This window comes from Psittacula echo (assembly GCF_963264785.1).
Source record: "Psittacula echo genome assembly, chromosome: 3".
Classification (NCBI taxonomy): Eukaryota; Metazoa; Chordata; class Aves; order Psittaciformes; family Psittacidae; genus Psittacula; species Psittacula echo.
Window position 1 is genome coordinate 72,134,923 of NC_137736.1, and position 14,841 is coordinate 72,149,763.

Genomic DNA, 14,841 nt, shown 5'->3' on the forward strand with positions numbered 1-14,841 from the left:
ACCCAAACCGTTCTATGACTATGATAATTATTACTCTCTAATTTGTTAGCCCTATCTGATCTCTTTTACCCCTGCTGTGAACGTTGCCACTGCTGGCAAGATGTGGCAGCAGACACCTGCTTCTTCCTGTGCCTCCACCCAGCAACACGCAGTGACTGCCTTGAGACTGTGTTAAAAAACAGAAGAAATACGTGTTCGCACCCCGACAGATCAATGTGATGGGCTGGAAAATGTCTATACCACACCCTCCAGCTTGTGCTACATGTGGGAAGCCTGGCCTCTCCTGAGACAGGCTGAGCTGCTGTGCTCACGCCAGCCCTTGTTACCTAAGAGCTATGGCCAGCACCTGCCTGCCACAGGACTAGTTTGGGATCTGCTGGCCTTGGTGCTTTGCAAAGTATTAGTTCAGCTCCTGAATAAAAGGATGTTTCAACACGTTAACACATAGTAGGAGCATCAAGCCTGGAGTGGCAAAATGCGTGAGTTTTAGGGAGCTGCAAAGCACAGGAGGCCGCCTCTGCGCTGGTGGGGATGCTGGGGGTGGGAATTGTGCTGCCACTGTGCCCAAGGGGGGACTGACAGAGAGAGAAGGCCAAAAGGGTCCCAAAACTGTGAAACATTACCAGATCACAGCCTCACAGAAGAGCAGAGCTTGGAGGGGCTGAGAGGATGCTCTCTGGGTTTTTACCGTCATCAAGGATCTGTAACGCAAGGAGGTAAGAGAGCTGTGTGAGAGCACGCCTGAGACCAAACAGTGGTCTTGCTCGAGCTGGGTATGACAGCACTTTTCTTGGTTAACAGGACATACCCTGTCCTATTAACAAGAACAAAATTCTTCAACACCAACTTCTGCATCATGACTTTCTGAAACTGCCCGATTTCTTGATATGCGCAATAAATTCACCAAAAAGCAACCAAAAAAAAAAAATCAGTAAATTCTATGCACCAACAGAATTATCTTAATACTTAATTTATATTAAATTCTCAGATTATCCCAGTTCCTTTTCCCTTTTGTTCCTGTCAACTCGGATTTGCCTTTGGAGCTTCACATGGTAAGTGCAGCATTTTTATTGACTCCTGTAAACTTTCAAAGAGCATATTTACTTGCTCGTCTGTGAAATTCTTTTGGCCTGACTAGCCCTGACTTACTTGGATTTCTGCTATATACTGTATATGAACTAGTAGTGTTGCAGCTTCCCCTGTACTTGCTTAGGCTGTGAGATTCAAAGTTGACTCAAAGTGCAAGAGGGAGTATTTGTCTTTGTTGTCGTCTATTTGCAGCCCTAGAACTTTTACATTTTTCATGCAATTTCTGTTTCCTATTTATCCCCCTTTTCTTTGGCAGTGCTTTCATTGCAGATCCTAAGGCTACAATTTTCCCTTCCCAATCCAGACTGTGTGTAGAGGCTGCTGCTGGGAATTTGTTTGGACACTGCACTGGGACTCCTCTTACAGCACACAGAATTCCATTTCTGCATCAAGTTACACACCATATGGCTTGCTCAAATTACTTTACCTGCAGTCCTCTGAGTGTCAGAGGAGTGTGACAGGAGACAGTGTCCTGTCCAACAGGACACCAAGACTGCAAGAAGTTCTGTCCCATTTTGTGCAGCAACGACCTGCACAAACCTGTTGGCAAAGCTGCTTCTAAAGTCAGATAGACATTTTAAACACTAAATAATCCATGGGTCAGGAAAATCTCTGGGGATTTAGTCACAATCCTAATCTGCCTAAATTTGTCTGCTTTTCTTGCTGTCTTCAGAAATTCTGTTCTGGATCTAAGATGTCTCTTCCAGCAAAACCAGCTTCAAACTGGGTTAAATAAACAAGCATTTTCATGGTACATTAATCAATTCTTTGTTTGGGCTTTGCCTCCTGGGTCTGGATGTTGTCCTTGTGGAAGGGAAAGAAGCCTCTTTCCCCTTTGCAATTTTTGTCCAGAGTTAGTGCAGAGAACACGCATGATTGTGTGATTTGGCTCTGTTGCTGTCACTATGGCCTGTAAACAGCAGGAAAAGGGTGACAGAACAAAACACCCATTTCTTCTCAGCTCTCACTAGCCTTGCTACAGTGGGCAGAGACAAGAAGTTTCCAGGGACATCTTGTGCGAACCTCCAGAAAACAGCAGGAAGCAGACCTGACCTTCCGATTGCTCCATTTTGTAGCTCCTAAGTAAGGTGGAAGAAGAAATGTCACAACCCTACAGCTTTTTGGACCACAAAAGGAGAGAACAGGCCTCACTGCCAGACCAATGACTTCTTTGGTGGTATCCCAGAGCAGCTCGTTCCTCGTGCATGCCATAGGCAGCAGCAGAACACGGTCCACCCGCCTTTACTGACCTCCAGCAAGGGAGAAGCTCACCCATCTTCAGCAATGCTGAGGGCAAGCAGAGGCTGGAGTGTGTACATGCAGGTGCCTGCTCTGATGGGAAGTCACCACACACATAGTCATAGCTGAGCCAGTTTATTCTATGATTTTACATACCTCAACCAAATAGGTAACTGTGAACAACTCATAAGATAGGTATGGGAAGCTGGGAAAAACATCAGAAAGAATGTTTCTTCTACCTTAATAATTTCCCCCAAATAGAGAAGAAAATCAAAGCTACTGCATTCTTAATAAAAAAAAAAAAAAAATCCAACAAAATCAAGAATCAATCAAAAAAATCCCCAAAGTCCCCCTGGATGGTTTGTATAATTACTGTTATTGTTCTTTGCCTCAGCTTTTGGCTGTCAACTTCCAGGAACTTTGAAATGAGCATACATATTGAAAGATGCAGTGTTAAGGATTAGCCCCTCCAGTAGACTACTTGGGTAAAACTGCCCTATCATTCCCTTAACTCTGTTCCTGCACTTTATAGTTCATATGTGCTGTGGCCAGCAGGTGCTGCTAAAATACCTCTGAGGGAAGGAAGACTTAAACTGCATTTCCATTGAAAGTGCTGGAATCCTGGAGAGGAATGTGCCATCGCCCAAATGTGACAGGTTTCATTTGTAATCTTGGGGCATATCTGGTTTACAAGCAGTTAATTACTCTCATCTCATCAGCAGTGAGATCCAGATGTTTCAAGTAAGAAAGCGCACAATGACAGCTATATAATAATCAACTGATAAATTAAGTCTCTCAGTAGTCCCTGAAGATTTGTGCTTTAGCCTGAAGCATCATGCACTTGTATATGCACATTTACCCAAAGTCAATATATGAGACAACAGGAGAGTCAGATTTATGGAGATACATAAATAAGTAGATTGCTATTAACTGTCTGACACAAGGAGAAACGGTGGGATACTGAGAATAAAAAATGAAATTAGAGCTGAATTGTAGGCAACAGTCTGGCACAAGATGAGACCATCTCTGCACAAATAATCTTCTTTCCTTTAAGGAAATACTTTGCTGGGATGTGCTCTTGAAGTGGAGATACAACTGCCCCAGAAATGACTGGTGCTGTCCAAGACTGGTGAAGCACGAAAAGAGGATGGCATGTAACTTCATAGCATAAAGTTGTGGTCACATGTATCCTACACCAGCTAAGCTTATCAAAGTTCTAGCTCATACATTCCTGAAGCAGCAAAACGAAACCCAACATTGCAGGAATGTTCAATTAAAAAAAATAATAAAATGTTGAACTGTTCTACAATTCTATGATTCTGTCACAGACTCACAGCATACCAGGCTGGAAGGGACCTCAAGGATCATCTGGTCCAACCTTTATAGGCAAAAGCATGACCTAGACAAGATGTCCTAGCAGCCTGTCCAACCAAATCTTACAAGTGTCCAGCGCCAGGGAGATTATTCCAATGGCTGATTGTTCTCATTGTGAAAACTTGTCCTCCTGTGTGCAGCTGGACTCTCTCCAGTAGTAACTTGGACCCATTACCCCATGTCTTTTTGATGTGATGCCTTGTAAAAAGGGAGTCTCCATCCTCTTTGTAGCCACCCTTTAGATACTGTTGTTATTTAAAAACATGGTGATAATATGATATGTCTACGTATTTATGTCTACTTATTTATATGTCTATTTATAATTTTACATATATATATAATTAAAGTTAATGTGTCTACTTATTTATGTATCTCCACAGAGATCAGGTAGAAAGATTCTGGAAGAGGCCCGTGTTTCCAAAGTTTAGACAAAATCCCCAGGCCCCTGAAAGAGATGTGAAGAACAATATAGTACACAGCAGCACATTTGGACACTGTAACACACAGCAGAAGCCTCAATGCTAGAAAAACTGTAAGATTATCTGAGGCAGCAACAGGTTCCAAGGGAGGGGACAACTCTGGAACAGCTCTGTGATGTATTAAAACTTCCTGGATTGTCTCAAGTACTGTGCACTGCAGCCTAACCATCTCCATTCTAAAACAGCTGCAATTGTTACAAAGCTGCCTGAAAAACTGTGTATGCAGGAGGTTTAGATTCCAGAAGATAACAATACACTTCACAAACTCCCTTTAAAGGTGAAAATAAGGCTCTTGAGAAGCTGCCATGACTTGTCAAATAGCCTGTAGGAAAAAAAAGAACAGTTTCAAACCCACACACATAACCACAGTGGCTACATCTCACTTCTGTTAATCCAACTTCTAAACACCAGTTGTAAACACATCACAAAAATCTGTTTTCATATCACTACACTGAAATTCTTAAGCACCTATTATATTCGTATTTCAGTAACAGACAACTGGTGCATGTCTCTCAAAGTAAGCATTCCCATTTGTGTAATAGCAACTGATGATTTTAAGCAGCGACTATGCATACAGTACGTGATCAGAAACCCAGGGATATCAAGAATATTCAATTTCATACTTTAAAAATCTTAAATCAAGAGTCAACACTACAGCTCACTGCATTAGTTAGCAACCAACCAACAAAGAACAAACACTTACCACACTCACCCTTTTCCTGTTTTGAACCTAAACCATGCAAGATTTATCTGAAATCAGCATTTCCTAGTGACTGCACACAGGGAGGGGGCACCTGCACCAACCTGTCCACAACATCAGAACACAGCTGTGGTTGGGGACAGGCAGAGCACAAGAGCAGTGTGGTTCACCTGGAAGGGGTTGTGGAGCACAGCAATTGAGGAAGTGTCACCTGAAGCCTTTTTACATGCCAACTTTTAGCAGGTTAATAATGACAAGTTACCTTAACCAAAGATATTTTTATTGGGTTCAGTATTCAAGCATTGTTAGGTTAAAGTTTTTTCTATACGTAAACCTTGCAATGTTATGAATGGCAATTGGTACATGAAGTTTAATTGAAGCAAAGTTCTATCAGGCTTGTGAAAACATGCCAAAAGCCAAATTGTGTCATGAGTCTAAAATTACCTAACAAGGTATGAACAAAATACTCCGTCTTCAGAAAAAGCAAATATAGGTTTAATGCTAGTCATCCATAATTGACTTTAGTCTCAAGTATAAGGCAAAAATAGTAATTTTCTTTTATTTGTTTAACCTACATTAAGTACAATCAGCAATAGTTGCCATGTAGAATATGCATCATCAAGATCTGAAAGCAGGATCAGCAGAGAATGCTGACTCATGCACTGTAAGATCTTCTCAACATAGTGACAGTTCCACAGCAATCTCTGAAAACGTACCTGTGCAAAGGACTGGGTTAGTGCTGCGGAGCGGTTTGGTTACACGTGGGTATAGTGTCACTCATGCGCCACAATCACATTGCTGTGTCAGAGCCATGTAGCACAGATAACATTTCTGGCACATCTAAGGGGGTGTCAATATACATCAAACCATAGAAAATGCCATAAAATACTCTAGGCAATCTTTAAGCAACCATCTTCAATGTAATTGTATTTGCATATTTTTATGAACTTATAATATGTAGTAAGCCACTGAAGACATTTTTACAATATTTATTAGATTATGAATTTATAAATTCAAGGACTCAGAGGCACATAGTTTAAAAGGCCAAGAACACCGAAACTAATGAAGTCACAGGAATCAGAATATTTATGGACGTAACACCAGTAAAAAATAAAAAAAAATAAAAAAAAAAAAAATCACATCCAAACTAAAAGCAACACTTCTTAAGAGTCATCCTTCAAAGTCAGCATAATAAAAAGTTCTCATTTCCCTCAAAGAAAAATAATTCATCCCACCTACGAAGCTAGAAAAACCTATTTACAAGTGGACTTTGATCAGAAGTATCATTAAGTTGTGTAATGCAGCCACTTCTACTCTGCCATTAGAATTTAACGTTTCTTTTGAAGGACAGTTGTATTTACAAATGCATAAATATCGTAACTCTGATCCTCATTAAGATCTGACCGAAAACAGGTTGTTAATTCACAATACAAACGTGTTAGTGGGAAAAGTAGGTGCATATTCAGTATCATTCTCAAAGAACAGGAAGCCAATACTTCTGATAAAGCTCAAGTTCATCAACCAGACCAGGTCTTTAAGTTACGTTAATGAAGATTAAATCTCTTCTGTGTAATTCTTGACACTGGTTTCTTCAGTCAACTTTCACCACGCTGTATATTTTGGTTACAAACCAGAAGCATGCAAAGAACCCAATTGTTCCTAAAAACAAACAAACAAACAGTTACATGATAATAAAACTGACACAGAACACCTTGTACAGGAACTGTCATTTCCTGCAAAAAAGTAGGGCAGGAAAAAAGCCCTGCAGATTATCTGATTTTTGCCTGATTACCTCTTCACAAATCACAGCCTTCTCCTATGCAAGAGCCAAGCGTGCTCTTTAAAGAAAAAAACCCTGCCTTTGTGTTAGATCTGATAAGTACAACAGACATTGCATGCTCACTCATTCACTAGGCAAGCTTGGGAGCAACCATGAATGATATCATGGTAATTTTTTTTCCCCCTTCACGCTTGCTAAACTAGTGATGTTTAACTGACTCATTTACTATGATACGTAGTTGTGGGCCCAGCTGTGAATCAAAGATTTGTCATGTAGCGCCCAGTATTTTGCCCGCTGAGTCTGATCAATGACCTGGAATGCAGCGCGGATGCAAGCGCCTGAAGCATGTGTTACACTGACATAGCAGCAGGGTACCGTCAAAACCCTTCCTGATACTGACTGCTTTTAACAGATGAGTAAGCAGCAGCAGCAGAGTTTTGATACAACAATTATGATTTTCTTCTTTTTAGCTTCTTTATCACCCTGACACAGAAGTCAGCTACCTTTAGGAGCAGTTTTTGCTAAATTGCTAATATGCTTTTTCATTTAAGAAACTGGAACAGAACTGCCTGTCCCTTTGCCCTGCCTCTTTTTCTGTGAAACCTTTCATCAAATCACTTTAGTGAATCTTGGAGAACTCAACATATCTGCCTCTGAATGTGTATCAACCTAAATGGACAAAATCATTCTCGAATCTTTAGAAATAGGAATATTCTCTCTAACTAAAGGATAATTTGCACTTCACCTTGTGGAAAGTAGATTAAAAAAAATCATTAAGCATATGATGTTTCAAAGTTCTAACCACGTGGTTAACTTCACATGTATTATCCTCTAATTTCAACATAATAATTTCAATAGACTGAAAATTTCAAAACCTGAAAGCAAACAAACTCTGAAAGCATAGTTCAAGTTGCACAGTATAACTCACATCTTCACAGTTCCAACTACATACAAATGACTACCACAGAAAGCATCTGAAGCAGTCCGAGAGTAAACCACCTCTTCACTGCATGCTTGTGAACCTATCCTGAAAAGGACTCCCCAAATATGCTGGCAGATGCTGCACAGTCAATTGGTCAATTGAAAGTGAATGTGTGAGCAAAGGAAAACAGGGATGCACTGGACATGTCCTAATGCCTCTAAACAGTGACATGTGACACTAACTTGAAAGAATAAGGGCAAAAGATGGAAATTATATGGGCACCTGAGGTGCAGAAAGGCAGCTAAGCCAAGCCTCAGCATAGAAAATTTACTGTAAATCTCCTTTATAGTGAATGTGTGCACTCCAGAATTACTGCACATGTTCAGAGTAAACAGATTGAACAAAGGAGACAGGGTAAACACCATTCTGGTTCTGGCCAAAACTGCTTACTATTAAAGGCAGACATGCTGAGTATAAGCTGGAAAAGCTAAAGAAACTAAATTAATTGACCTTACACTTAGGTAAAGCCTAATTATTTCTGCATGTTACTTTGTGAGTTTGCACTCATTTAAAATGGATCTGCATACAGCAGTACACATTTGTTTCTAGATGAACCACCATGCATTCCTAAATTCTTTAGTGCAATAAGATAATTGGTAAACCCAGAACAGAGATAAAGGTTAAGAGAAAGGCAGGGTGAGAAATAAAAGGGACTGAGAAAGGGAGGCAGAATCTCTGATCTACTAATTCAGAATGACCTGGTTACCAGTACACAAAATATAAATAAAAGTAGAGTTGATGTGTAAATTGCGAACTATTCGCAAGCAATGCCGAAACACATTAGACTGACTCAAAAAACATGGAAGATAAAACTAACCACTTTTGGAACACAGCTTGATCACTTTGCAAAGAGATTATATAATGTACCTAAGTCCCATTCCTCCTTTTAACAGGCAATGACCCAAGAAACTCCTTGCAGGCTCTTACTTCTGCCCATCACAATTTGCATTCAGTTGTGGTGCACAAACAGCTTCAGTATTTGCCAAGCTGAAGCAGCAATATGAAATGAATATTCAGCTGCACTTAAAATGAACCATAGAAAACAAACCATCATTCTCAAGTGTCAGTTCTCTTCCCATCAAGTTTTTGTTCTCCTACATTAAGTGGAAATGAAAATTCTACTTATAGTTACATTGAGATCAGTATTCAAAGCTCCGATGACAAGCCACTTGTGTGCTAAGAGGCCTCAAAATACAGCCTGTATAGCTGCACACATAACTGCACACTATCAAAGCCTTAGGAATCATTAAACTTCATCATAAATGTGGAGCTTGAAATTATTTAAAGCACCAATCAGTTCAAAATAGTTTCAAAAATACTGCCCTGGAGGGTAAAGTCCACACAGACAGATCACATCCAGCTGGAACAGAATTCAGACTTTGTAAGGTTTTTGAGGAGTTGCTGCTGTCTTGCATGAGAGTTTGAAAGGGGACTTCCTGCATTTTCACTGCCATTCTACCACCCTAAACAGAATCATAGAATAGTTAGGGTTGGAAAGGACCTTAAGATCATCTAGTACCAACCCTCCTGCCATGGGCAGGGACACTTCACACTAAACCATGCCACCCAAGGCCTCATCCAACCTGGCCTTGAACACCGCCAAGGATGAAGCATTCACAACCTCCCTGGGCAACCCATTCCAGTGCCTCACCACCCTCTCAGTAAAGAATTTCTTCCTTAGATCCAATCTAAACTTCCCCTGTTTAAGTTTGAACCCGTTACCCCTTGTCCTGTCACTACAGTCCCTGATGAAGAGTTCCTCCCCAGCATCCCTGTAGGTCCCCTTCAGATACTGGAAGGCTGCTATGAGGTCTCCATGCAGCCTTCTCTTCTCCAGGCTGAACAGCCCCAACTTTCTCAGCCTATCTTCATATGGGAGGTGCTCCAGTCCCCTGATCATCCTCGTGGCCCTCCTCTGGACTTGTTCCAACAGTTCCATGTCCTTTTTATGTTGAGGACACCAGAACTGCACACAGTACTCCAAGTGAGGTCTCACGAGAGCAGAGTAGAGGGGCAGGATCACCTCCTTCGACCTGCTGGTCATGCTCCTCTTGATGCAGCCCAGGATATGTTTGGCTTTCTGGGCTGCGAGCGCACACTGAAGCCGGCTCATGTTCATTTTCTCATCGACCAAGTCCTTCTCATCCCTCAAGGCCATCTCCGCAGGGCTGCTCTGAATCTCTTCTCTGGGATATGTGTGTCTGAAGATTCCTTCTTAGTACTGAAGATGACAACTTCATCTTGCTTATTGAAGAGGTAATTAAAATGCAGCACCCAAGACAGGTGCTTTTCCAAAAGCTCGAAGTAAAGATGATGAGGTTCTGATAAGACTACATTAAAAAATTATTAAGAAATTCTATCTGCTTCCTGTGCCCCTTCAATGCAACTGGGAAAGAAGGTAAAGAAATCTTGGAAGACAGTAAATGGCAGGGGAAGGAAGTATTCTCTGTCAACATTTATTCCTCTCTCCCTTTCTCCTATTCCACAAAAGCTGCATTTTTCCCTTAATTGACACAGTAACTTTACACTTGATTGTGTGTGATTTGCAGTGTCTTTTTCCAAAGACAACTAATTAAAAAAGGTAAGTTTGTCACACAACTAATCTAGGAATGAAATCTGGAGAAGCATTTACCATGTTTAAAGGTGTCGTATCTGAAGACCTAATCATAGGCCACTCCTCAAATTAGCAGACTTTTCCCTCATCCCCACTTAATTTCTTTCACTAAAATTTGTGATTACAGAGCTGCAAAATGCTACACAAAAATCAAATACATATGGAAAAAACCAAAGACACATGAATCTATAAACCTATGTCAAGATAAGTTTTGCCACAAATTTTGCCTGCGGTGAAAAGGTAGTAATGGTAAAGTCAAAACTTAAAGTTCAGGTTGAATATGCTTACCTGTGAAAAGGAAGAAGATCAAAACCATAATCATGGTATAACCGAAATATAAAATGGTGCTAGCTGTTCCTGTGATTTGCAGCTTAGAAAAAAAATAATGTATTGCATATATTAGGAAATAAACTGCAGTAAAGCCACTAGTGAGAAAAGAACGCCACTGCCAGTGATAGTCCTAGAAGGGGTGGAGAAAAAAATATATATGAGTAATATTCCATACATCTCTAGCACTCTGACCCTATTCCTGAATGCAGAGCTACTTTTTCTACTACCACTTTACCGAAAAGGGAGTTTTTGTAGTTTTTATCTACAGGAAAAAGAACTATATATAATCAATGTTGCTTTAGCTACACCATTCACAATTAGAAATAAGACACCTGAAGATCAAAACCTAAAAACCCAAGTAAGCCAGACCTACAGAGCCAGCCACAGTAAGCCAGCCACAGAGACCTTTTTTCCCCCCAACAGTGTTGGCCATGAAGTTTAGCATCTTCAGAAAACAAGTATTTAGAATCTAAAGATGTGATATCTGACTTAGCAGTATATAAAATCACAGAATGGTTTGGGTTAGAAGAGACCTTAAATATCTTTTAGTTCCAACTCCCTGCCATGGGCAGGGACACCTCTCACCAGACCAGGTTGCTCAGAGCCTCATGCAGTTGTTGTAATGTTTGTTACAAGTCCTGCCAAAAGCAGTCTGCTTCACTTTCTAAGGACATGGTTTAAGTACATCTCATCTACTAACACTGTTTATGTTATTATGTTTATTATTTTCAATTACAAAAGCCTTAAAAATTTTTGGAAGCATTCTTAAAACAATATCATCAAGTATGAATACTAAAGAATATCTCACCTCTGCACATAGATGGAAGTAGCAGAGCAATATTGTAGCCTCAGAGCACGTAATAACCAAAATAATGAATACCAGAAACAGGAAGCCAAACATGTAATACATCTGGTGAGACCTGCAAAAGGGAGTTAAAAAAAAAAAAAAAATTAAAATGGACACTGTGCTAATATTATTTCTTCACATGCAGTAATATCACCTTCACCTGAAGTATCCCCTTCCTACTGAAGCACTGTCAGTTTCGCGGCCATACGAATGACTGATTTATTTTCTAACTGAACAGGAGCCTCGGCAGCTTAGTCTGGAAACAGTGAGAAAGCAAAGCACAAAGCAAGCCCCTGTGGGGATTCGGGGAAAAAACTGACTAGACATAATGAGAGAAATTACAGTTCCCGTGAAGTCAGCGTGACCTCTTCCACTGACTTCAGCAGAACTTGGATTTTATCTCACATTTCAATCAAAGCGGCAGAGCTGCAAAATAACAAGAAATGTCAAATGCTGTAGCTGTCTGCACTGGGTAAAGGCACCTATTCAAGGTTCAGAAACAGTTTAATAAGATCCAATAACTAAACTGTGCCAGAAGGAAGACAAATCCCTCATAGTAGATTAGTTTGTCAGTGTGCTGTGAGCTCACATCAGAGTTCACTTATGCTAGACTAATCTTTGGTGCTTTGGTTTTGAAAATAATTACTCTCTGGTGCCTTTATAAAGATTTCACAAAATCTGTTCTTCATTCTTTTCTCTCCCAAGAGTAGTGATACTTTTTAGCCCAACAACAACTACAAAAACCCACTCAACTCAATTTTAATATACTTACTACTTTCAGCTTCAGAGTCACTTCTACATGAAGTCAGAGGAGTAGCATGAAAAAACTAGCTATTTCAATATTGTAGGAGAGCTGTAAAGTGCTAAGCATAGCAGTGCCACTGCTCTACACACTCAACAAGCCATGCAGGCACTGGGTATCATCTAAACCATAAAATACTAAAAAGATGTTAACATTTAAATTTTTATTGAACCAATATTCTGGTAACCCTGAATCACCAAAAATCAAAGCATCCTGAAGAAAAACTTACACAAAGGACTTACCACCTTTTATGATAGAGAAAATTCAAATAGATGGTGGTTAACTTACCAAATACTATTGAGAATAAAGAACAACTGTATAAAGATACATCCAAAAGGTAGAATCCCTCCCATGATAATGCCAGGTAACGGCTTTGTATAGAAGGATTGCTCAGGAATCTGACGAGGAATTTGGTTTGTGCGAACAGGGTGTTCAATAGCCTTTAAAATAAAGAAATTGTTAAAGTAATTAATTTAATTGCTAAAATAAATTGCTAAATAAATAACATGTCAAACAGCAGCACTCCCGTTTTGCTTTCTATTTGAAATGAGTGGTGACAAGAGTCTACTATTTGTTTTGAGCATGCGCATACCTAGCTACCACTAGAGTTGCTTTTGCTATCAGCCTGGGTACAAACATCTGCTAGGCAACCAAGCTAGAAGGGAGCTCTTACTGAAAACATAGCAACAGATATTCTGGACTTCCCTTTTTATGATTACCTATCCATGACCTCCTACAGAGTCCGATTTCTCTCTTGTCAACTGGGGGGTATTGGTGGTGCAGACAGTTGCTTTCCCCTTCTAAACATTCCTCTGTCTTGTCTTACAGGACATACTCCAAGAATTACATTAGGATAAACTTAAAAACTGAGAAGATTCAATGTGGCAATTAAATCTTAATTTAAGATGCATGCATAAATCAGCATGGTGGGAGAAAAAAAATAAGGCAGGTAAATGCATACTTTTGCCATTTTTTCCCTTTCATAAAGATTACATTAAGAGCATCAACAGACACTTGCAAGGCACTTGCTTTCTGATTTGATTTTAATGAATTTGTGACATCTGTCAAGGTGACTTACAGGTTATCAAATCCTCCTTTCTTAAAGGAACTGCCTCTGTACAGTGCAGGGGGGGTTGCTGGAATTTCAATATGGTTATCAGAAAACACCCTGAACTCTAGTTAAGAAAAATGGGATAACTACTAACTTGTAAGATACTTAAATATACCCCAAAGGTATTCCAAGAGAGCTAGAGAGAGCTACAACTCTGGCTTCCTATACAGGAAAAAACAAAAAAAATATCTGAACTTACAAATCTTTACGTCTATGGGGCAGAGACAACCACTTTTTAAGCAAAAAGAGAAAACCAATTTCATTATTTAAGATGGTTTGGTCACCAGTGTCACAAAGAGCCTCATATATAAGTAAAAATTATTACTTTGGGAGTAAATCCCAATTAATGTCTGCCAAGCAGTGATAACCATTTGCAGAACACTTATGCAAAGAGATTTTACAAGAGCTCTAGCAATTTGATCAGAAAATATCCTCAGTGTAGAAGGTGGAAAGGAACTAAAACCATGGGGGAAAACCAGAAATGTTTAAGTTGCTTTGTTATGCTTGGCTGAGTTAACTGATTTTTTTAGCAATGAAAAGGATGCTGATAAAAATAAAAATGCCCAAATCACTGCTTTATCTGGAGCAGTCCCTCAATTAAATACAGTAACAACTCCAATCATTGCAGAGAAATATCGCCACCACCGAGTATCAAAATCTTGGAATCCCCAGATTGAATATTGAATGCAGCTCTAAAGCAATTGAACGGAACTGGAGCTGACAATGCAAGCAGCTTAGGTGCTACCTCAATCATAGTCTATAGAGTGAAAAAATATACATGCATTTTATATATATATATATATATATATATGTATGTGTGTGTGTGTGTGTGCAGACATACACTTACAAAACAATTCCTCAAAACCACTTACGTTTTTCTTAAAACCAAAATAGGCACCAATAAACGTCAGCGGTACAGATATGCAAAACCAGAGTGCCAAAATAGCAACCAAAGTACCAAATGGAATAGCTGCTGAAGAGCCTTCTCCCCACAGAATGAGGTTCATGATAAAAAAATCTGCAAATACAATTCTGAAAAATACAGAACACAGTTAAAGCACAGAAATACTCCTTACTATTTAACAAAACAATAGCACTGTATTGAGATTTTCAGGTAAATCTGTTACAATCAGATGAGACACACAGAATTTCAAAATCAAGAGGTTAAACAAGCAATTCTTTGTTAATCTAGTGGGACTGTACTCCAGCAGGAGCTGACGTTCCAACTAAGCAATTTCAAATATATGCTTGTCCTAACTACACTTCAGGGTAAGACTGCTTGCTGTGATTACGTAAGAAAGATTTATCACAATGCTTCTACAATATATGACACTATGTAAGACCAACTACAGTGTGGTCAGGGAAACAGCCAAGAGAGTAAAAGAAAGCAATAAAAAAGAGCACCTGTCCAAAACTTCCCACTATCATAATGCTCTTTCTTAATCAACCTTTTCAAGTCGTGAGAGTAAACAAATGCTGACTTAAAAAAAATAA

At 39.6% G+C, this 14,841-nt stretch overlaps 1 protein-coding gene across 2 annotated transcripts in view; it reads right to left on the reverse strand.

Annotated features, from left to right (window-relative positions):
* Positions 1-2,524: 2,524 nt before the first annotated feature.
* Positions 2,525-14,841, reverse strand: part of TM9SF2 (transmembrane 9 superfamily member 2) — a 31,061-nt gene continuing 18,744 nt past the window's right edge. The window contains exons 13-18 of one of the 2 annotated variants that reach the window (XR_013956418.1): positions 14,220-14,379; positions 12,525-12,676; positions 11,396-11,507; positions 10,546-10,717; positions 5,598-6,540; positions 2,525-5,051 (exon numbers count right to left, since the gene is read on the reverse strand). Coding sequence is in view for 1 of the 2 variants with exons in the window: in XM_080613051.1 (XP_080469177.1) it covers positions 6,473-6,540; positions 10,546-10,717; positions 11,396-11,507; positions 12,525-12,676; positions 14,220-14,379 (664 nt within the window). In the remaining variant the exon portion in view is untranslated. Of the gene's footprint in view, positions 6,541-10,545; positions 10,718-11,395; positions 11,508-12,524; positions 12,677-14,219; positions 14,380-14,841 lie in introns of both variants that reach the window. The other variant, XM_080613051.1, reaches the window with a different exon arrangement.